Here is a 22015-nt window from a genome sequence, read left to right as displayed (position 1 = left end):
GCACAATGTCTCTTCAGATCACTGCTAATAAATGTTCTTTAGTCTAGAGCTGGTTTTGGACTATTAAGGTCTTTGTAAACACGGCTTTATGTCCAGGTTCGCCGTCACAGACGTAAACCGAGACTGAGACTGGTGGTCATGTGACGTTTAGTGCCATCACATACCAAAGTTCTGACAGCGTCCACCAATAGTAGAGGACTGCGCATGATGAAAACGAGGGGATGGAATATCCTATTAGCTCGAGTTCACTTTGACCGTTGTTTCGCTCCGATTGAGATCATAGGCAGAAAGAGAATTTTTCCGGGATCTTCATCGCATAATATAACGCGATGAACATCTCATCATACAATCTCCTACACTGTGACAAACAATGTCTGCTGTAATACATTTCTATTTATATCTATGGCCTTTACCCAGAGTCTCAAGTGAATAAATACATCCTGATACTGGTTTTCTAGGTCATGAACCAAGAGAACTATCATTCTACAAAACCTACACAAAGTGAAGTATTTCACAATGTACACTGTACGGCTGTTTAAAAGTATTGGGACACCTGACTTTTCCAGCCACAAATCTGAAGGCACACAATTGTATAAAGTGTCTTTGGATGTGGTTGCATTAAAAACCAGCTCCATGAGCTGACAAGCGTTGGAGAGGAAGATCTTCGACTGCTCCCACCTTCTCTCAGGGTAAGAGGTATGTATACTGTACATCAAGACTCTTCTCTGTTCTGGCACCGAGGTGGTGGAATGAACTTCCCCTAGAAGTCCGAACTCTTCAAACAACAGGTGAAGTCCTCAATCTTCCGGAAACACTAGCACTGACCTTTGCACGTCGCTCTTGATAAGGACATCTGTTGAATGCTGTAAATGCACTGTAAATCTTTAGTGGCCTGTTATTGAACCTCAAGGCTTCCTCTCCTCACCCTACATCATAATCTTTTGGTCAGGTGTCCACAAAGTTTTGTCTATATAGTGTAAGTGCAAGCAAACCGTTTTGAGATTTTCACCTGTTGGTCCACGTTGAATAACATCATGACGATTTCATAAAAATCAGACCCACGTTGTGATTCAACACGATTCCATTCGTGGGTCCGAAGGTTCGGAAGGTCGATCGTACCAGGGGTCGTAAATACAAATCGATTGTACGCGTTCTCGTTAGCTGCTACTTCACTGGAAAGCTGTAATTCATCCTCTATTTCTTCAATCCTTGCCTTTCATCTATTTCTTTCCAGGCCGTGTCGCTTTTTTGCACAGTCTCAGCAGAACTTTGACGAGACATTAAAGAGACCTTTTTTTTTTTTCATTTAATCCCAAATGTTTTAATGACTAAAGAATTTTTTGACAACTGGCACCTTTTTTTTTCGGTCTGAAACAGTGACATCTGGGCCGTAATTCATATGGTGTAAAACCATATGAAAAGTCTGAATAGTTGACTGTAGACACACACACACACACACACACACACACACAAAAGACGAAACACAGATCATCTTGATTAGTCACAGGAGGAATATCGTGTTAAGGGAAGAAGAATCTCCTTATCACACGCTGAGTGTGAAGATGAAAGCAAGCATCTCTAAGACCTAAGAACGGCGACACGTCATGCTCAGGGACAGATGATCAAAAAGGCGACGCGGTGCCGAGACGTACGCTGCATGCGTCACGCTGACGCCTGTGTACTGACACAGAATTCCGAGTGGGTGGAACTTGTGGGAATCTTAATTTCAAGCGTTTTACACTTTAAATTTTTTTTTTTTAAGGTGTGAACTTATGGTTCCCTTTATGAGTAAGTCATAAGTCTGGCCTTCTCATTCTGTCTTATTCTTTGAGTTATCTGTTTCACAGAGAGCAAACACGGCTGTCGGTGTACCTTTAGTGCGCGTGGTAGAGGGAGCGCTGAGGGAGGAGGCTAGAGAGAAGCGGCGAGGGACTTCGGCCTCCTTAGGCGTCGGCTCTGGAGCAAAAAGCAGGTTTTGGTTAGTGATACGACAAAGGAGAGAAAATGGATAAGCAGATAAGAGCGATAGAAAAGACATGCATTCGGTGTGTATATAAGATAAAAAAAACACGCTGTTCCTGTCTTCTAGCGAACAACACCAGGTGGGGTTGTTGCTTTTTTTTTTTTTTTTTTTTTTCATGAGCAACACATGACAAAAATTGTATATTTCGTTTGCTGAATCGCTCCGGCTTTTGATTCGTCGACTAACAAATGCATGATGAATGAAGCGGAAAAAAAGGAAACGTGAGATAATAATGACAGACCGTAGACACACCAGCGGTCCGGCGCTTCGCAAGCCCTGCTCGAAAAAAAATCGATGGCAGGTATGCTAACATTATGAGATTTATTGGCAGCCTCAAGTTCTCGAGTAAAAGTCGTCAGGGTTAGCCGATACGCGTAATATTGACACTCTGCCCTGAAATGTCGGCGTGACTAATCCGTGTACTGATGGCCTCCATCGCAGACGTGGACGCACGAGAATCAGCTACACGATCAAACTCCCAGGTGGAAGTTACTGGTAAACAACGCTTTGCTGCAGTATAAAAAAGTGCACGTCTTCATATGCAGAAATTGCTTTATATTTTATGCAGCATAGGAGCACGTGTCCATGTCCATCCTCTGCGCGATAAAGATCGGAGCCGAACCACGAATCGGCAAAAATGCTAAAAAAATGTTTTGATTTATTTTTTTTTAATTATTATTATTTTAAATGTCAACAGCGCGACAGAGGCACGTTGAAACGGTACACTATGACATTTGCTTGAGTGCGGGGAATTTCACCTTTCATGTTTTCTTTTGTCTCAATGCACCGCTCGGCCCGTTTTGCTACCATTTGAATTCCTGTGAGAATCTCAGAGTACGATAATAATTCTAGGCTCTGACAAAGAGGACCCTGGGTTCATGCGGTCTATTTAGTAGCACCACGGAGAAAATATATATATATAGTGCACGTCGAGATGAATGACAGACGGCTGTGAGGATGATTTATCGTGATATGGACGACGGGAGACAGTTTGAGGCGGGACTGCGCTCTGAAGGGCGTGTGAGGTGCGACGTGGCGAAGGCTTTGTAGGCGTTACCTGATGGCAGGGACCTGCGATTGGACAGGCCTTGTAGGGTGAAGCGCTTTCTAGCCAGAGCCGAGGACGGGTCTGAGCTAAGCGTGGACACGGCGCCAGCTGATGGAGGTAAGCGGAAAAGGAAAGAAGCACACTGGTCAGAGAGGGTTAGTGGAGACGCATGAGAGGGCAGAAGCATGCACAGTAAAGAAGAGACCCTGTGAACTGTCAAGTCAAAGAATATTTTCTTGAATTTAAGATCGATTGCAGTAGTGATGGGAAGATCGGATCATTTCAGTGACTGGTTCTTTTAAATCTCGTTCATTAAAATGATCGAATCTTTTTGCTTTGAGTTCATTTCTGTCTTTCGAGCAGAAAGAAAATCAAATCGGACATGTTCAATAAGAAGATCCCCCAACACGTCTACATACAACAACTTTAATAGCAAACCGCACGGCGTCAATGGGAATTGCGCGATAAAAGAACTAACGACTCGGACTACAAGAGTCGAGAGCTGAACTAATCAATTCTGTTTCATGTCTCGTGAACGACCATCGCTAGTTTGCAGTGTTCCAGTGTTCCATTTTTCACAATGGAAAACTAATTTGAACAAAAAGTTATGCTTGAAAATCTGTCATTTGCGCTCAGTTTTCAGGAAACATGTTGATGCCTTTAACTACATCCTGTTTCCCTGGGCAATACATGACGTGTCAAACACCCTTTTGTCGCCCATTAGAAAGTGAAATCCCCAAAGAAAAGCAAGCGCAGAAAGAGACGATGAGAAGTGCAACGACGATGCCACAGACTTCAGCGACTTGGAGTCTGCACCCTGTCAATCAGCGTGACACTAACCAATCTAGGGCATCTGTGAGCTGGAGGAAGAGGAAGAGAGCACAGCATTAACAACAGTTTGAAAAAGATCTGTTGCTGGGTTTCATGGGTCTCAAAGGAAGCGGAATTGATTTTTCAGGTTGGAGTGTTAAACCCCACTTTCATGCCAGGCTGTTTGAAGCGTTGCGAAACATAAGTGTCTCGCAACATGCGGAGCCTAAACTTATCCGAAGGGAATACTGTAATAATCTCAGAGTCGGACAAGCTCTCTGGAACGAGTTTTCACCTCGCAGAACAGCTGCGCTCGAACCTACCGGACGTCCATACAACTCATCCCGGGGTCGTCTGTGAAAAAAGTCTAACTTTCAACTTCCAAAGTTTCCGTGTCAGCGTCTTCCAGAGCGTGTGAAGGACAGTTAGTACTCGCTTCGCCAGCGCGCCCTTGAAGAGTCCTCGCGACATTTATTATTTTTTGCTACAGAAGCAGTGCCACGATCGCAACAAAACGCCGTAATCGCAGACTCGCGCGTTCTCAAGCGGCGTTAACACCTCGGCGTACGCGCCGGTCCGAGGTGGCAGATCTTAAAGTGATTCTGAAACTAAAGCATTCCTGAGGAGCACAGGCTCTGACTGCCCTGAAATCACGCCGCTCAGCAGCGAATATACGACGTATAACTTCCTGAAAACTTTTCTAAAAGCCGGGCCCATATGAAAGCTCGGGCACGAAATAAGCTCTGCCTACAGTTTACAGCTTTAGACGTCGCTCTTTCCACAACAGTTTTCAAATCAAACAGCCAGATGGGGCCACAGTAAGTGTCTTATCATTTGCTGAAGAATAAATCTTTTGAGTCTCATTAGTGGAGCGAGATTTCTGCTACAAGACAGCTGCTAATATTGCAAATTGTTATCAATAAATCATTTTTACATACGGTAGCTTCGCCCGAAACGCCGCACAAGTTTTTTCTTTCCCCCCATGAAGCTCTAAATTTGCAAAAAAATCTATATCTACAAAGTGGGACTCGAGCAGTCTGAAAATAAGCATGCCAGCCGTTTTGTGTTTGGAAGCATCGGGTTGCTAACAGATTTGGGAGGCGTTCGCGCTGACGCACGGGGGCTGGTGCGAGGCACAAGGTGCAGATGCCAATCAGCATAAAGGACGACGCAAATCGTACGTTTTCTCCTGCTTTATTGACCCAGCTTTGAGCCGGTGGGCCGATGAAGGGGCCTTTTTGTCTCTGAGGGGTGACAGATCTGTCAGAATCACTTTCACGCATAGGGTTTACTCCTGCAGCACAAGACAGCAGCGTTTACAAGATCAATGTATTGTCTAGCCATCTTGAGATGTATTATGTATTCGGAGAACAGGTTTTATCAGGTGCAATCAATCAAAAATTGGGATCTCCAGACCACAAAGGTTCAAAAAGTGACACAATATAATAGTGTTGAGGTTCAACCCAAATGGCAATCACAAACAAAAAGTCAAACATTGGTAAAGAGAGTGAACAGTGTTTGTGTGTTTTGCAAGATGCAGCACCCTTTTGACTGGTGTTTGTCTTTTAATGGGAAGCGCTGGCTGGCCAACACATAATTAAGAATAAAGCAGTACTTTAAAAGCTTCTGTAATTTAGATCATTCCACAGTAAATTCTAAGTGCACAAGAACCTAAGGAAGCCGAGTCCGGCCTGGAACCAACGCTATATTCTTAATGACTTGTGGTTAACGTGTAACAACATTCATACAAATCAGATACTCATTCCTACAGGAAACGGGAGTACACCAGCTCGGTGGCATTTATTTTTATTTTATTTGATTCTAATGATGATTATCCTTCACTTACAGCCCCAGAAGGCCGACATGAATAACAAATATGGCTTCTAATGCCATGGGTGCTCTTTCATGAGCGAGTTTCTACTACCTAGCGTTTCCATCAGCTAATTTCTGATCGTAATGATGCCAGTGCATTCGAATGAGTCTAGTTTCTGCGGTGGCCAGTCAACTCAAGTGATTTGATGATCAAATATTCCAGTCTGTTGCATTTAGTTAATAAACAACTGTTGTCCATTCATAAAAAGTGACTTGAATCTAAAACATTAATGAAGTGAAAGAAAAAAAACACGATTTGGCTTCAGACGTAAGCTAAGACGTGTCTAGCGATCCAATTGCACCCAATTAGAGCGTATTATCAGTTTGAGTTGCCGTATTTTGAATGTCACAGACCTGCCTTCCAATCTGTGTACTGTGTATGCATTAACAGCATTAACAGCATTAACTTCTTCAGCGATTTTGTTGGATCGGACCACACAGGCCTTCGCTGGTTCACCACTGTTCCCTCCTTGGATGATTTTTGTTAGATACTGACCACTGCAGACTTGGAAAACCCCTCAAGAGCTGCAGTTTCGAAGACGCTCTGACCCAGTCGACTAGCCATCACAATTCGTCAAACTCACTCAAATCCTTACGCTTGCCAATTTTTTCCTGCTTCTAACACATCAACTTTGAGGACAAATTGTTCACTTGCTGCCCAATAAATCCCAACCACTAACAGGTGCCATGTTGAAAAGGTAGTCAGTGTTTTTTTTACTTACCGCTCATAATTAATACCAGTTCTAAGGTCATAATGCTATGGCTGATTGGTGTACATGTGTGTACCAGTGGAGTAAACATCCCAGAATCCGTCAAACGAGCCTCTCGAACGAAGCGGTTTGTTTTGAAATAAATAAAAACCCTACAGTACGGTTGATGATTTATCTGTTACAGCATGAAGTGTTTTTTTTATTCTTCTTCAGTTCACCGATGCTTATTTCTTTCAAAATGGAAACGCTGTACTTTTAAAGTTTAAAGCTGCATTTCATTGCGTGAACGCAATCCGATTCAAAATCCCGGTGTCCCTTATTTTAGAACTACTTACAAACAGTCTTTAATAAAGTTGTCATTAAGAGCCTACCCAGAAAAAGAAAGGATTTCCAGTAATGGAAATAATAATAATTAAAAAAAAAATCTCTTTTGTAAAACAAAATATTTTCGTTTGTTTCAAAAATCCGTGAAAAGATCTTGTGAATAAGCCGTTACTATGGTAACTCATTCGAAAAACAGGAGTAATATAAACTGGTGATTTGCCTACTGTCAGGGTCATGCTGTTATAGAAAATCAACACCTTCTGACCAAAAAAAAAAAGATTAGAGAATTCGACAACGCAGTGGTATAATGAGATATAAATATCCTGATAAATCATTTAAAGGCATTTGCAGGGCACCAGCAGAGAGAGGGTTCTGAAGGAGAGCTGAGCGCGGTGCCAAATAACACTCAATTATTCGCGAAAGAGAGTTTGGACGGCAGCCCTTTCGGAATTACGAATAATTTCGCAATCAATGATGGTGGCCTAAATAGTTCCCAGTAGGTATGCGGGTTGTAGCTGTATTTCTGTGACTGTATTTCGCTTCTCGGTGTGTACTGCTCATTCTCTTTGTTCTCGAAATCTCAAACTGAGGCGTTGGTTATTATATTCGGAGGCGCTTTGGTTGCAGCACAAAGCCGAGGTCTCACCTCGTTTCTGCCTCATGTTGGGGCCGCCGTCGGTGCGCTTGTAGCCTGTCTCTGGGCTCGAGGAGTCCGACTGCCTCAGGGCCACTTTGCGAATGTTCCTGCTGGAGAAAAACACAGCATGAACAAACAAGAGGTGGAAGCCACACTGTTCTTCTCGATGAATGACTATTCAGCAGACTTCACGCAGAAAACTTGGCAGTGTACCAAGATGGATCATTTATCTGGGTGGGCTCACACACAAACACGCAACATAATATATATAAAGACACACACAAACACAAAGTACCTCATGGGAGCGTGGTAAATGTTTTCGGTGATTCTTTGATGGAGCTGACTTGCCTCTGCGAGAGTAAGAGAGGTAGAAATAGGTTGTTCAAAGGTTGGATATTCCCACAGCGCTGAACAGTGAGGTACAAATCTCCGAGTTTAATGATGGATACACGTTGTTTAGCACAGCGCACCAAAGCGGCAGAGAAAGAGGATACGCCTATACGCGGCGTGTGTACGAACACGAGGGAGAGCAGGAGATTTAAATATACATGAAATATACGACAAATTCGGTCATGTTCAGTTTAAAGAAAAGAGTGTTCCTTTGGCTGGCGATGATTTACATACTAAACACCAACTTCCACTGTATGTTATTCCAGTAGATGATCTACAATACTATAAACTGTGCAAAGAGTTTATTCTATGCCAAAACTGCATGGAAGTCCCACAGGATGGAAAAGCAGAAGCTGACAAGCTGTAAACAAGTAATTGGCAAGTGGCTTTGCATCATAACATATTTCAGCCAATCGTGTTCCTGTATTGAGAACAATGGTTAAGAAAAAAATATATATACAGTGGAACCTCGGAGCTCGCGGCCTCAGCGCTCGCGACCTCGCATGCTCGCGACTTTCATTCCGACCGGCGACTCTCATTCAGATCGGCTCGTGAGCAACCGCGAGCTGCTCAAAACGCTAGTTTTAACATTTCTAATCAAGGTTTATCTCATTAAAATTGTCTAATAATTAAGTGTTATGGAGTGAAATACTGCTATTTACTCATTTAAATCGATTTCGTATAGTGTTCTTTGGGTTTTTACTGGGTTGGAAGGGGCGTATCAAAAGGTCGCGAATATTCGGAACTCGCGACCGGTCTTGGTCCCTAACCCTCGCGAGCTCCGAGGTTCCACTGTATATGATTCGATTTCTCATCTTGATCTCTAATGAACATTTAAGTCAAAATGAATATCTTAAAGTAAAAGTGCAATGAAATTATATATATATATATATATATATATATATATATATATATATATATATATATATATATATATATATATATATATATATAAACACGCAGGAACTTCCAAAGCAGCAATCCTCGTTTATTAAAGCATTGGGAAAATTTGTGTAAAAAATAAATAAATAAATAGATAGATAAGATACGTTTAAAAAAAATATATAACAATTTCATTGTACATAAAAAATATTTTAATTTAATAAATATATATATATAATGTTATTGTACATAATAAATAAATAAGATACATATAAAAAAGAAATATATATATATATATATACAAAAATTTGTTATTAACGATGAGTCACTGACTTTCCTACATGACTTCATAATCTATAGGTTATAGATTAAACTATCAACATTTAGCTTTCTAATCTATAATCTATAAACTAACAGATGATACAAAAATGACAACTAACACCAGCTGGAATTCAAAGTTCCCAAAACATCGCCTCAAATCTGGGATCCAGTGACGTTGCACGCTTTTTGGTTTTCTTTTTTTCTAACTTTTAGCCTGCAGTATAACTATGTAACACTCAGCTATTTTGCCTACATTTATATTGCAAAAAAAAAAAACAAACAGTGAAGGATTTTGGGCAAGGCTAAATCCTTTTGGTTTTATCCTAACCAAACTGTGAATCAAATACAAAAACAAGTGTGCCCTACACATCCTACAACATCCGGACACACACACACCTTTGCACGCCTCCAGTTGGCCTGTCAGTACTTTCCTGATCTCGGACACCCACGTGTTCTTTATGTCCATGGAGGAGGCCTGAGAGAGAGAAAGCAAATCAATTCACTCACTGACTCACTGCAGCAGCCTGAGAGGCAACAGTGCCCCCTAGTGACCAATCAGACGAATAAAGCAAGTGCTACAGGAAGCTTGACAGTGCAGGTAGTGTGTGTGTGTGTGTGTGTGTGTGTGTGTGTGTGTGTGTGTGTGTGTGTGTGTGTGTGTGTGTGTGTGTTGGGGCGCACACAGTTTGTGTGTATTTGGTCTTTGTCTACTTTTCGAATGGATTTGAAAGTCAAATCTTGCATTACACACACACACACACACACACACACACACACACACACACACACACACACACACACACACACAAAAGTCTACCCAGAAATAAACCCTTAGTGTTCAAATAGCAGAAAACACGTTTTCATATCTCATTCCTTATTTCCATACCTGAATGATGTAGACTTCCTCTCTCCCATTGTACCATATTTCAAACTTCTTGGCGTCTCCTTTTACATTCTCAGTAATTCCAACAGCACTCATCTGCCACAAAACACATCAAACATATCCATATATGAGTATATTTCACTTCTCTATTTAAAAAAAAAAAAAAAAGCGCAGGTGTGGAAACCTGCACATTAATTACAGGCAAAACTACAGCAATGAAGTATCGAAGGTTTTATTCACAGCAATAAATAAATAAATGAATACACTAATAAATCATTAGTGTAGGACAACCTTCAAAGAATATGAGATTGAACATGAGTTTTTTTTTTAGCGAACCTGTGCAATGCCTCATTTGCTTCAGACCGATTTTCAGACCGACTACTTCCCCTTTTTTGGGATTCGACTCGTGAAAGTCACTCACAGAATTTTCACAGTTGCATTGGGAGACTGAATTTTTGAGACTGACATTTCAGCTTTAATGTGATATTAGGATTTCTCTCATCGTACTATTCCAGCCCAACATTAGGATGAGCACAATTCATGATATATTTCTCAAAAACCTCTACTGAATACGTTAACCACTGTCCATTACAGTACATTTCCATTATAGCTGAATTCCAAGTGAACAGGTTTGTGTGTTGTTTTTTGAGTATCTTCTTGACATGTCTTATCATCTACACAATCCTTGCACAGTTGTACTGTATATTACAATATATATACCACATCTTGTTACCTACTGTACCTACTGTACATTAATCACTCTCACCCCTGTACATATGGACCCATATCCTCATATTAGTCCTTTTTATTTTTTTTAAATGAGGCACATGGCATTTCTCTTCAAAACTGTTTTATCAGACCCCAAATTTGAAACCACACGATGGGAGAAAACACGCCGAAATACATCAATTCTGAGCAGCTAAGCAGAAAGGGAAAAAATAAAAAAATAAATAACTTTTCAGGTAGAAAATGGACACATGAAATGTGTTCAGTGACTCATTTATCACTCGCTACTGGATACGAAATAAATATCAATGTCGATAAACGTGTTACGTGTTTTTATATATGGATTAATGCTGCGTATCGCTTATCTTCAGAGAAGGTCCCCTGGTGGTCTAGTGGTTAAGATGCAGCACTCCCACCGCTGCGACCCGGGTTCGATTCCCGGTCAGGGAACCATCCCCAGCCACTCTTAGTGCCGGTCCCAAGCCCGGATAAATTGGGGAGGGTTGCGTTAGGAAGGGCATCCAGCGTAAAACATGTGCCAAATCAAACGTGCGGAGGATCCGCTGTGGCGACCCCTAACGGGAGAAGCCGAAAAGAAAGTTTTTTATCGCTTATCTTCAGAGGTGGGAGGGAATGAGGTTCAAATACTTTACGTTACTGTACTTATGTAGATTTTTCTGCTATGGGTACTTCACTATTTTTATACACTTTTTTTTACTTTCACTCATTACATTTTCAAACCAGATTCTTTACTATAGTTTAAATCAATTTGGTGAAATGTTTTTCTTCTCATTGCGCCGTTTTCAGCCCATTAACCTATTTCCTGTCGTCGTGTGGCTTTTTCAACTGTGTATTATTTCCTGGCTCTCGCACACCACAGACGTAGACTAGTTTATGGAGGTCACAATGAGCAGTCAGAAGGCCACAAGAAGTCTGGGGGTAACAAGGATGAGACAGAGGGAGTCAGCGATGTAAACAGAACATAGACTTTCCTGAACATCATCATTTCTCTGCTCTTACCGTATTTTTCGGACTATACGCCGCTACGTTTTGAACCCCGCGGCTTAAACAACGAACATCAAGCCAAAAAAACTGAACCCCATAACATTAGACCAATGAAATCTCCGAACGGAAACGAAAAAAACCGCACCTCACCTGTGTTCTGAGCTGCACGGCATCGGGAGAAAACGCACGATGATGCCAAAAGATAAACTCCAGAGAGAAATAGTTGTGGTAGGCTACTGTTTAGATACAAGCCATTGTAACGCGTTGAGTCTGGGTGAAGGGAGAGCTCGCTAACTCCAGTTACAACAGAAATCATATAAGCACAGACAGGTTTCCAAAACTCCTGTTTTTTCATTTTTCTTGGCAACAGCGTTACAGGTTAGTCAAAGAAACTTAGAAATGAGCGTCAGAAAATAATAAGGACATAATCCTCGGTCTTGCACACATGCAGTAATACCGGAAAAATGCGGTGCCAGGCTATTCCCAAAATGCCGTTCTGCTCTTAAAGGAGCCACAACATATTTCACCCGTTACACCGTGTAACATTAAAGTTGTCTTTCATTAAAGCCTGTGTAAAGTTCATTAGTTTCAGTGTAGACTTTTTATGTTCAGAATAAAAATCTTTGTCACATTCAGTGCTTAGGGCACATTCACATTCAGGCTTATATATGGGTGCGCTTTATAGTCCGGAAATTACGGTAAATAACAATTAGAAATTCTTTTGTATTAATATTAATATGATGTGAGGTCCAGTTACAGCGTGACACTAACAGGTGGTAGTAAAGGCTACTTTTTATTGAAGTACATGTCAGAACCAAGAGAAACTGTAATATCAACCATCATCAGAGATGAGAGATGTCCTCCAAAAGGTGCAAAATAAACGAAAAAATTGTTTTTTTACCAGTGTATCTAATCCAGTGGTGCTTAAAATGTGGGGCTCATCCCTCTATTGGGGAATAAAGACATGACATGTGGGGCGCAATGAACGGAAATTTTTCTTCTTTGTTAATCCTCATTTATGATTTTCTCTAATAAAAAATCAAATTCATACACTCAATGCAAACGCAAACATTTAGGTCAATAATTCAAGTAAATAAAAACGACAAAACGTTTTTTTTGAACTCGCTCTTCGATGTTATTGGTTTAGAGTAGTGTTGTATCGCGAGGTCAGCTTGTGCGATGATATGACGGTGAACGTCATTGTAAACGAAATAACTGCGTGCTTGTGTGGAAACATTTTTACTTTACATTCTTACTTTCTAAGGAGAGTTTGCAGATTTTCCACGAAATGAACAAAGCAGGAGACCAGAAACTTTTGGTTTATGCTTCAATAGATAAAAGTTTTCTTTTAGTTTTCATTTATCTTTCTTTTTACTCACACCGGGACACACACCCACTCGCGGTAACTCACATTCCCTCGACGCCAACGCGAAACCCGCACACACACGTGGCTGCCTTCACCTGGCAACCTCCGCTTTCCCCTATATATATAAATATATTTTATATACTGTATATATATAAAAAGGTTAAACACATTTAATAACAATGGTTGCAAAATTGCCTGAAATGTAAACAGATACTGTATCCTAAACTTCAGCAGAATAACAGGTAAATAATTGAAACTGCAGAGGCCAGCGGCAGGACATACCCTGTTTGTTTTTGTGAAAATGTATATGTTTTTAATTATTGTTTTAATGATTTAATTCAGCTGTTCCTCAGAGAAATATATACAGTGCCTTGCGAAAGTATTCAGCAAACTCTCTCCAGAAGTTCAGGGAGGATCTCTGAATGATCCAATGTTGACCTAAATGACTAATGATGATAAATAGAATCCACCTGTGTGTAATCAAGTCTCCGTATAAATGCACCTGCACTGTGATAGTCTCAGAGGTCCGTTTAAAGCGCAGAGAGCATCATGAAGAACAAGGAACACACCAGGCAGGTCCGAGATACTGTTGTGGAGAAGTTTAAAGCCGGATTTGGATACAAAAATATTTCCCAAGCTTTAAACATCCCAAGGAGCACTGTGCAAGCCATAATATTGAAATGAAAGGAATATCAGACCACTGCAAATCCACCAAGACCTGGCCGTCCCTCTAAACTTTTAGCTCATACAAGGAGAAGACTGATCAGAGATGCAGCTAAGAGGCCCATGATCACTCTGGATGAACTGCAGAGATCAACAGCTGAGGTGGGAGACTCTGTCCATAGGACAACAATCAGTCGTATACTGCACAAATCTGGCCTTTATGGAAGAGTAGCAAGAAGAAAGCCATTTCTTAAAGATATCCATAAAAAGTGTCGTTTAAAGTTTGCCACAAGCCACCTGGGAGACACACCAAACATGTGGAAGAAGGTGCTCTGGTCAGATGAAACCAAAATCGCAATTTTTGGCAACAATGCAAAACGTTATGTTTGGCGTAAAAGCAACACAGCTCATCACCCTGAACACACCATCCCCACGGTCAAACATGGTGGTGGCAGCATCATGGTTTGGGCCTGCTTTTCTTCAGCAGGGACAGGGAAGATGGTTAAAATTGATGGGAAGATGGATGGAGCCAAATACAGGACTATTCTGGAAGAAAACCTGATGGAGTCTGCAAAAGACCCTTGTCCCCTTCCAACAAGACAATGATCCAAAACATAAAGCAAAATCTACAATGGAATGGTTCACAAATAAACATATCCAGGTGTTAGAATGGCCAAGTCAAAGTCCAGACCTGAATCCAATCGAGAATCTGTGGAAAGAACTAAAAACTGCTGTTCACAAATGCTCTCCATCCAACCTCACTGAGCTCGAGCTGTCTTACAAGGAGGAATGGGCAAAGATTTCAGTCTCTCGATGTGCAAAACTGATAGAGACATACCCCAAGCGACTTACAGCTGTAATCGCAGCAAAAGGTGGCGCTACAAAGTATTAACTTAAGGGGGCTGAATAATTTTGCACGCCCAATTTTTCAGTTTTTTATTTGTTAAAAAAGTTTGAAAATCCAAAAAATTTCGTTCCACTTCATGATTGTGTCCCACTTGTTGTTGATTCTTGACAAAAAATTACAGTTTTATATCTTTATGTTTGAAGCCTGAAATGTGGCAAAAGGTCGCAAAGTTCAAGGGGGCCGAATACTTTCGCAAGGCACTGTGTGTGTGTATATATATATATATATATATATATATATATATATATATATATATATATATATATATATATATATATATATATATATATATATATATACACACACACACATTTTTATTTACATTTTTTACATTGATGCAAATGTTATTTCATTTTGTAAAGAATGAATCATTTTGAAAACCTTTACAGTTTTACAAATGCACATTTCAGCATCGTCGCCAATCTGTGTGCAATTTCCCTGATCAGGTGGACTCGCGATACCCTTTATTATATCGCATATCGCAATATTGACCGCGATAATCGCAACATGACATTTCTCCCAAATCGTGCAGCCCAAATTTAAAATTTTATATTTCAACAAATTGGAACTTTTTAAATGTCATTTTTGGGGTGATGGAGGTCAGGTGGGGCTTGAAAATTCACCAAACTCTAAAATAGGGAATGGCAGAAATACATTTAAGAACCACTAATCAATTAGGGGAACAACTTTTTACTGTGGACTGCTGCTAAAGGAAACGAATAAACCAATCAGGATTCGAGATTTATCAACACTGTGTTATAACTGGTATAGTTCATCATCATTTGTTTTTTGTCTCGCCGTCAACCTGGAGGTTCGCTAGCAACGTAATATGTTTAATACGGTCAATGCTAACGCCTTCTTTAACAGAAGTCTAGAATGTATTGCTATATTTTTTAGACGTTCCGATGCCCCTTTTTTTTTGTCAATCCTATATTCTCAGGCTCACTGGCAAATCTGCTCGAACTATCCTTAGCTGTGTCGAGCTTCAGATACTCGAGTAGGATGTAGGATCTAACACGGTGTGCCACGATCCTTTTGAGAAAGGGAAACTTTGAAAACGCAGTACGCATGGTGTGGCGCAGCGCGATTGTTTTGCATAGAATTCTAAGACTGTGTTTTAACAATGCTACTCTCATAGCTGTAGTTTCGATGCGAAAACCGTAAAAGCAAAGGTAAAGCACACACATAGTTTTAAACACAAACCATTTCCTGTTTGTTAGTGTTGCAAAGGAGGTCAAGGCCTGGTGTTGGTTCGTACCTTTAGAGAATGTTTGAAACTGTAGGACGGGGATTTTTCATGGCCGTCTGCGTTCTCCTCGCGCTTCTTGCAGAACAAAATCATCTTGTTGTACAAGAAAAGGTGTCTCTGCATGGGCTTGAAGCGTGCCAAGTCCTTGACTTTGTTGTGGCCTTTCTTGTGGTCTGTCCACACGTTGAAAGAGCCTTGCATGAGCAGCTTGCCCAGGTCATTCAAATTACCCTAGATAGAGATACCGTCACCATTATGTACGTCCTCCTGCAATGAATACGAGCTCAAGAATGGCCACACGAAATCACCACCATGAATACATATATTTTTAATTTTAATTTTTTAAACATGCAAATACCTCAAACCCAGTGATGGCAATCTGATGCATTGAATCATTAACAGATTTTATGATATCCAACATGGTGGCCAAAGCTTCCTCCAATTCTGCCGTGCCTTCCGAGTTTTTGCTGCATTTTAGCATTTCCTATAAAAAAAAAAAAAACAACACAAAACAGAAACGACTTCAGCAATCCAAACTGTCAATAATGATTTTATCCGAAGCACGGCACATTACCTTGAGAAGTAACTGGTACTTGGTGATTCTCTGAACTGGCTTTAGCAGGTATGCGTCTAAGGAGAGCTTGTGGTCCAACCTTTTTTGGCATTCCTGTGAGAGAAGGAATTGCTACCTGTGCATACCCGTTTATTATTTCCGGTAAAGAGAAGCAATAAGAAGAGAAGGTATATAGTATATGAATTCTGGCATCACCTGAAAGAACAGACTGTCCCCACACTGCCTCCAGAGAGCCTCAGACCGAGGTTTATTTTGACAGTATTTCTCATAGATCTGCAGTTCTTCTTTCTGTGGGACAGCAGAGGCAGACAGCCTTTCATTTTCAATCCTAGCAATATCCTAGAGCCTGGAGTCAATGCCACGGCCCGCGGCGAGACCGCTTTCATCGGAGCCTTATGGAATTACTCACTCTTTTCAAGAAGCATGTGCCCACCAACTCCGGCTTCTCCATGCAATTTTCCAGCTCTTTGAGAAATGTTCTGCAGAAAAGAAATAAAAAAAAAACAGACAAGTGGAATAACTAAGGACATGATGGAAAAAAAGCAAGAGCAATTCATTTCATGCATTATTACGTTATGTAAGGAATAAAATAAATAAATAAATGCAAGCCGTAATGTTGCTGGAAAAATAATCAAGGTCGGGGCGGTGTTTTCAATAACAGCATGTCCTGAAAGGTTTTATTACTCACATTACATCACATTGCTAAACATCGTTTTTATATATATATATATATATATATATATATATATATATATATATATATATATATATATATATATATATATATATATATATATATATAAAAAGAACGTCATGCACAAACTCATTTTGCTACTACTCAATTAGCACCAGTGGGTCAAGAGCACAGGCTACCTGCTACCAGAGAGCCTTTACCGCACCCCAACAAAGAAAATGCCGCCTCCAGAACCAGGTTTCAGGATGGACATTTGAAGGCAGCGTGTATCAATCCTCTCAATCACTCTTTTAATGGCTTTTAATCACGTCTTTATTCACAGGTTTTCCTGGTGTTGAATAATGTGTGTACATATTTGTTTTTACTTCCTTCTAGCGAAGCAACTCATGTATTCGTAAGGTGTTTTACCGAGCTGTTTCGGTTCTCGTTCATGTTTCACATTTATGGTTCTCAGGGTTTTACTCTTGATACCATTTTCAAGTTTCTCATTTATGGTTTTCATCATGCAATAGCATTACTAGAGGGAGGCCTCTGATTGGCTGCAGCAGGAGAACGACTGACATACAACCAATTTAGAACTATCCCTTAGCATAGAGAAGAACAGAGAGCACTGGAAGTAATGGTTTGGCCCCCACAGAGCCCTGGTCTCTCTCTCTCTCTCTCTCTCTCTCTCTCTCTCTCTCTCTCTCTCTCTCTCTCTCTCTCTCTCTCGCTTGCTCGCTCTCTTTTTTTCATATATATATATATATAAAATTAACAGTGGTGATAAGTGGCTAATAAAAAGCCAGTGTTGTTTGGTGCGTTCTCTGAACAGGTCCTTTTGTTATTGGTATTAATTTCTATTACATCAAAAATAGACAAGAATAAAACCCTATTTAAAGGGTAACAAATGTTCTGAAGGACCTTTAAATCTTTAAAAGTGCCCTTCATCCGTTGTGGACTGTAAACATTTTTTAAAAAGCTCAGATTTGCATTAGTATCAGTTTCAGTGAAAGTTTCCTGTTTAGACAAGAGGATATACTAGCCGGAGATTTGTGAGACCAGATAAATACTCCCTGTATACCATACAAACTAACTCGTTCGTCCCTGAGCCAGCGATCTCACCACACTTATTTGTTAAGGGGTTTAACCAAATAATAATAAATAAAAAATAAAAAAAACAAACAAACAAACACTGCATTCCAACCAGCACGGAGGGAAGAGTTTGATAGTGTGTTTCCTTTGGGATGACCTGCAATTACTGTTAGACCACCACATACCAGGATGCATTAAGAGAATGTAGAGCAAAATGTCACCGCAATTTGGACTGGCCAAATCCAAGTCCTGACCTCAATCCCACTGTGAGGTGATCTAAAGCAGACTATTCAAACAAAACATGTAGGGGAACACCGAAAACACTTTCACCGACAACACGGGAAAACCGAAACACTTTTGCACTCATCATGAACTTCGATCGACCATTCCAAATACTATTACTATCAATTACAGCAGATTCTTTACTTTTTTGTTTCTTCAATATATTATTTATTTATATATATTTTTTTTTTCTTCTTTAGGCTTCTTTCATTAGGGGTCGCCACAGCGGATCATCCTTCTCCATACCCCCCTGTCCTCTACATCTGCCTTTTTCACCTCAACTACCTGCATGTCTTCCTTCACCACATCCATAAACCTCCTCCTTGGCCTTCCTTATTTCCTCCTTCCTGGTGGCTCCATCCTCAACATTCTCCTACTGATATACCCCATGTCCCTCCTCTGCACATGTCCAAACCATCTCAATTACACCTCCCTCACCTTGTCTCCAAAACGTCCTACATGCGCTCTCCCTCTAATAAACTTGTTCCTAATCTTGTCCATTTTCGTCACTCCTAACATCTTCAGCTCTGCTACCTCCAGCTCCACCTCCTGTCTTTTACTCAATGCCACTGTCTCTAAACCATACAACATCACAGGTCTCACCACAGTCCTATAAACTTTCCCTTTCACTCTCGCAGATACTCTTCTATCACAAATCACTCCTGCTATCACTCTTCTCCACCCACTCCACCCTGCCTGCACTCTTTTCTTTACTTCTCTAACACACTCTCCATCACTTTGCATTTATTTACAGTATACATTTATATATATATATATATATATATATATATATATATATATATATATATATATATATATATATATATATATATATACCTTTCCTGTCATATGTGGTTCTTCTCAAAACTGTTACCACAAAGCTGGAAGCACACAATTGCTTCAACTGTCTTTAGATGCGCTATAATAAAATTTTGCGTTCTTGGAGACCCAAACCTGTTCCAGCATGGCGATGCCCCTGTGCACAAAGCGAGCTCCATGAAGATCTGCTTTACATGGGTTGGAGTGGAAGATCTTGAGTGGCCTGCTATAGAGCTCTGATCTCAACCCTACTGAACACCTCTGGGATGAATTGGAACGCTGACTGCACTCCAGGTATCATCACCACACCTACACCAGTACTGACTTTACTCACACCATTGTGGCTGATAAACACAAATGTCCACAAGTGCACTCCAAAATCTTTCCAGAAGATTGGAGGGAGATATAAGTGCAAATTGGGATAAAAAAAAAAATATATATATATTTAATTACAGTAATTTTATTAAGGTAATTAATTAATCAATTAATAAGGATTATTATTAAAACTTTCTTTCGGCTTCTCCCGTTAGGGGTCGCCACAGCGGATCCTCCGCACGTTTGATTTGGCACATGTTTTACGCTGGATGCCCTTCCTAACACAACCCTCCCCAATTTATCCGGGCTTGGGACCGGCACTGAGAGTGGCTGGGGATGGTTCCCTGACCGGGGAACGAACCCGGGTCTCAGCGGTGAGAGCGCTGCATCTTAACCACTAGACCACCAGGGGACCACAATAAGCATTATTATTAATTAATTAATTACTAATTGATAAGCATTTTTTTCTGTGCACACATCAATTACAATAAATGAACTATGCTTTAAGCATAGACATTTGCAAACCCATGACCGGACTGATTTTGACTTTTGCCATCAGAGTGAAGATTTCTTGACGTTATTGGTTCGATTACCGGTCAGGGAACCAACCCCAGCCATTAGGGTTGCCTAAGCCTGTGCACTCTTAGTGCCGGTCCCAAGCCCAGATAAATGGGGAGGGTTCCAGCGTAAAAACATGTGCCAAATCGAATACGCGGATCATGAAAACGGAAGAAGAAGTTTATTGAAAGTTTACTGACGGTTCACATCACTAGTCAATGTTAAAAAAACAAAGCGAGGAAACAAAGAAAACAGTGTTGACTAAATGTTGTGAAAATATTTGAGCATCTATAGATTTGCATCCTACAGCCTACACCAGCACTTTGCACACAGCTGATTGTCCACTGGATTTCATTTTGGCTTTGCTGGATATCACGTAAATTGTGTTCCTTTTTTCAATTTTTAGCAGGAACATAACCAAACTATCGAAACGGTTACATTTTAGCCAATACGCAATATACGTTTTAAAAGTGTAATGCGCAAGAGCGGAACTAGTGGAATAAAATCGGCCCCTCTGATAAAATGATCTCAGTAATGATTTGCCTTTACGGAGTCGAGTACAATCCCCACTCAGAACAAAAACGTGAATCTCTAAGAAGACACAGTAGCAGAATTAGGATTAGAATAAGAGCGACAGATCTATTTAAGAGCCTGCAGTCATTTATCTCATGACAGGAATGTAGTAAGCGTGTGGGCATTTGATGCAATTCCCATTTGTGGTAATGTTAGGGTGATTTCATTAGTCTTCATGCAAGGTTATGTCATTTTGTGTGCAAATTTTTTGCCTGTTATGAAAGGTGTAGATGTCCCCAAGATTGCCAAACAGCACATCCTTCTTGTTTTCCAAAACAGCCGGTATTAGATGCACCATTTCGGAATTATCCAGTGCTGCAGCGTAACCCTAAAAGAAAGAAAACAACAACACAACACAATAATAAGGCGCAAATATACATCACTCAAGTGTGTCGTTACTGTTCTTCATTCTTTTGTTTGAACTAGAACAGAACATGCCACCTGTCTGTCTGTCTGTCTGTCTGTCTGTCTGTCTGTCTGTCTGTCTGTCTGTCTGTCTGTCTGTCTGTCTGTCTGAGGACATTCCATTTAACTTTACAGTTGCTTGAATCTACAATAGTATTTAGAACACACTCTGGCTCGATTTGTTGAAAGCGTGCCAATAGAAGTTTAAACCAGCTTGATATGAGCAGCAGGTGACAGCTGCTACCACTTGGACATGTGGCTTTCTTTTTATATTGTTGTTCATGTATATAAAAATGTATCCTATAAAATATTTATTAATATTATAAGTTGGCAAGAAATATAAAAGACCCAACGATGGCAGAAAGGACGTTTTGCTATGCAACCATGTGCAGGATCTACCGAAGCCTTTTTGCATTTGCAAATCCCATGCCTGAGGTAAAACAAAGCGCTTAGTCTTCGGCGCTTAAAAATAGACAGACCAGCATACCTCGATTATACTTTGGAGCTCCTCCACATAGAGTCTCTCCGTCTCAATCAGCTCATTCATTATGTGTCTACGGGAAGAAACGGAATAAAAAAAAAAAGTGTGTTCGGTTGCTCAAGGGGAAAAGAATCTATTGAGATTTTCAGAATTTTTAAGGAAAAAAAAAAAAAACAACTAAACAAATAAACAAAAAAACAACAACACAACTGTTAATGCTGATGAGATCGTCAACACAGACCCAAGTCATCTTGTTTTATATGTAATATCAAAAGTCACACTGAAAGCTGAAACCTTCATTTCACTTTCACTGTGTTCAGCTGAAATAGAAAAAAAGGGAACTTTTTTTTCGTGCACTTTTTGTAGGTTTTCCAAATAAGCTGCTACCACAAACTCTACAAAGATCACGTGTCTGCTAGGTTGT

The 22015-nt window shown here is 40.4% G+C and overlaps 1 protein-coding gene across 19 annotated transcripts in view; it reads right to left on the bottom strand.

Annotated features, from left to right (window-relative positions):
* Window positions 1-22015, bottom strand: part of mcf2l2 (MCF.2 cell line derived transforming sequence-like 2) — a 74653-nt gene that overhangs the window by 9279 nt on the left and 43359 nt on the right. For 10 of the 19 annotated variants that reach the window (XM_083558403.1, XM_083558390.1, XM_083558401.1 and 7 more), the window contains 13 exons: window positions 21598-21664; window positions 20918-21033; window positions 16800-16869; window positions 16586-16678; window positions 16391-16483; window positions 16175-16300; window positions 15826-16047; window positions 9904-9996; window positions 9414-9492; window positions 7720-7774; window positions 7434-7534; window positions 3081-3179; window positions 1873-1956 (listed from right to left, as the gene is read on the bottom strand). In XM_083558403.1, coding sequence (XP_083414529.1) covers window positions 1873-1956; window positions 3081-3179; window positions 7434-7534; window positions 7720-7774; window positions 9414-9492; window positions 9904-9996; window positions 15826-16047; window positions 16175-16300; window positions 16391-16483; window positions 16586-16678; window positions 16800-16869; window positions 20918-21033; window positions 21598-21664 — 1298 coding nt within the window. The remainder of the gene's footprint in view (window positions 1-1872; window positions 1957-3080; window positions 3180-7433; window positions 7535-7719; window positions 7775-9413; window positions 9493-9903; window positions 9997-15825; window positions 16048-16174; window positions 16301-16390; window positions 16484-16585; window positions 16679-16799; window positions 16870-20917; window positions 21034-21597; window positions 21665-22015) is intronic. The other 9 variants (XR_014536330.1, XM_083558398.1, XM_083558394.1 and 6 more) reach the window with 3 other exon arrangements.

Source organism: Silurus aristotelis, assembly GCF_946808225.1.
Source record: "Silurus aristotelis genome assembly, chromosome: 13".
NCBI classification, from domain to species: domain Eukaryota; kingdom Metazoa; phylum Chordata; class Actinopteri; order Siluriformes; family Siluridae; genus Silurus; species Silurus aristotelis.
Note: the sequence above shows the minus strand (reverse complement) of the source record. Positions and strands in the feature narration are given on the sequence as shown.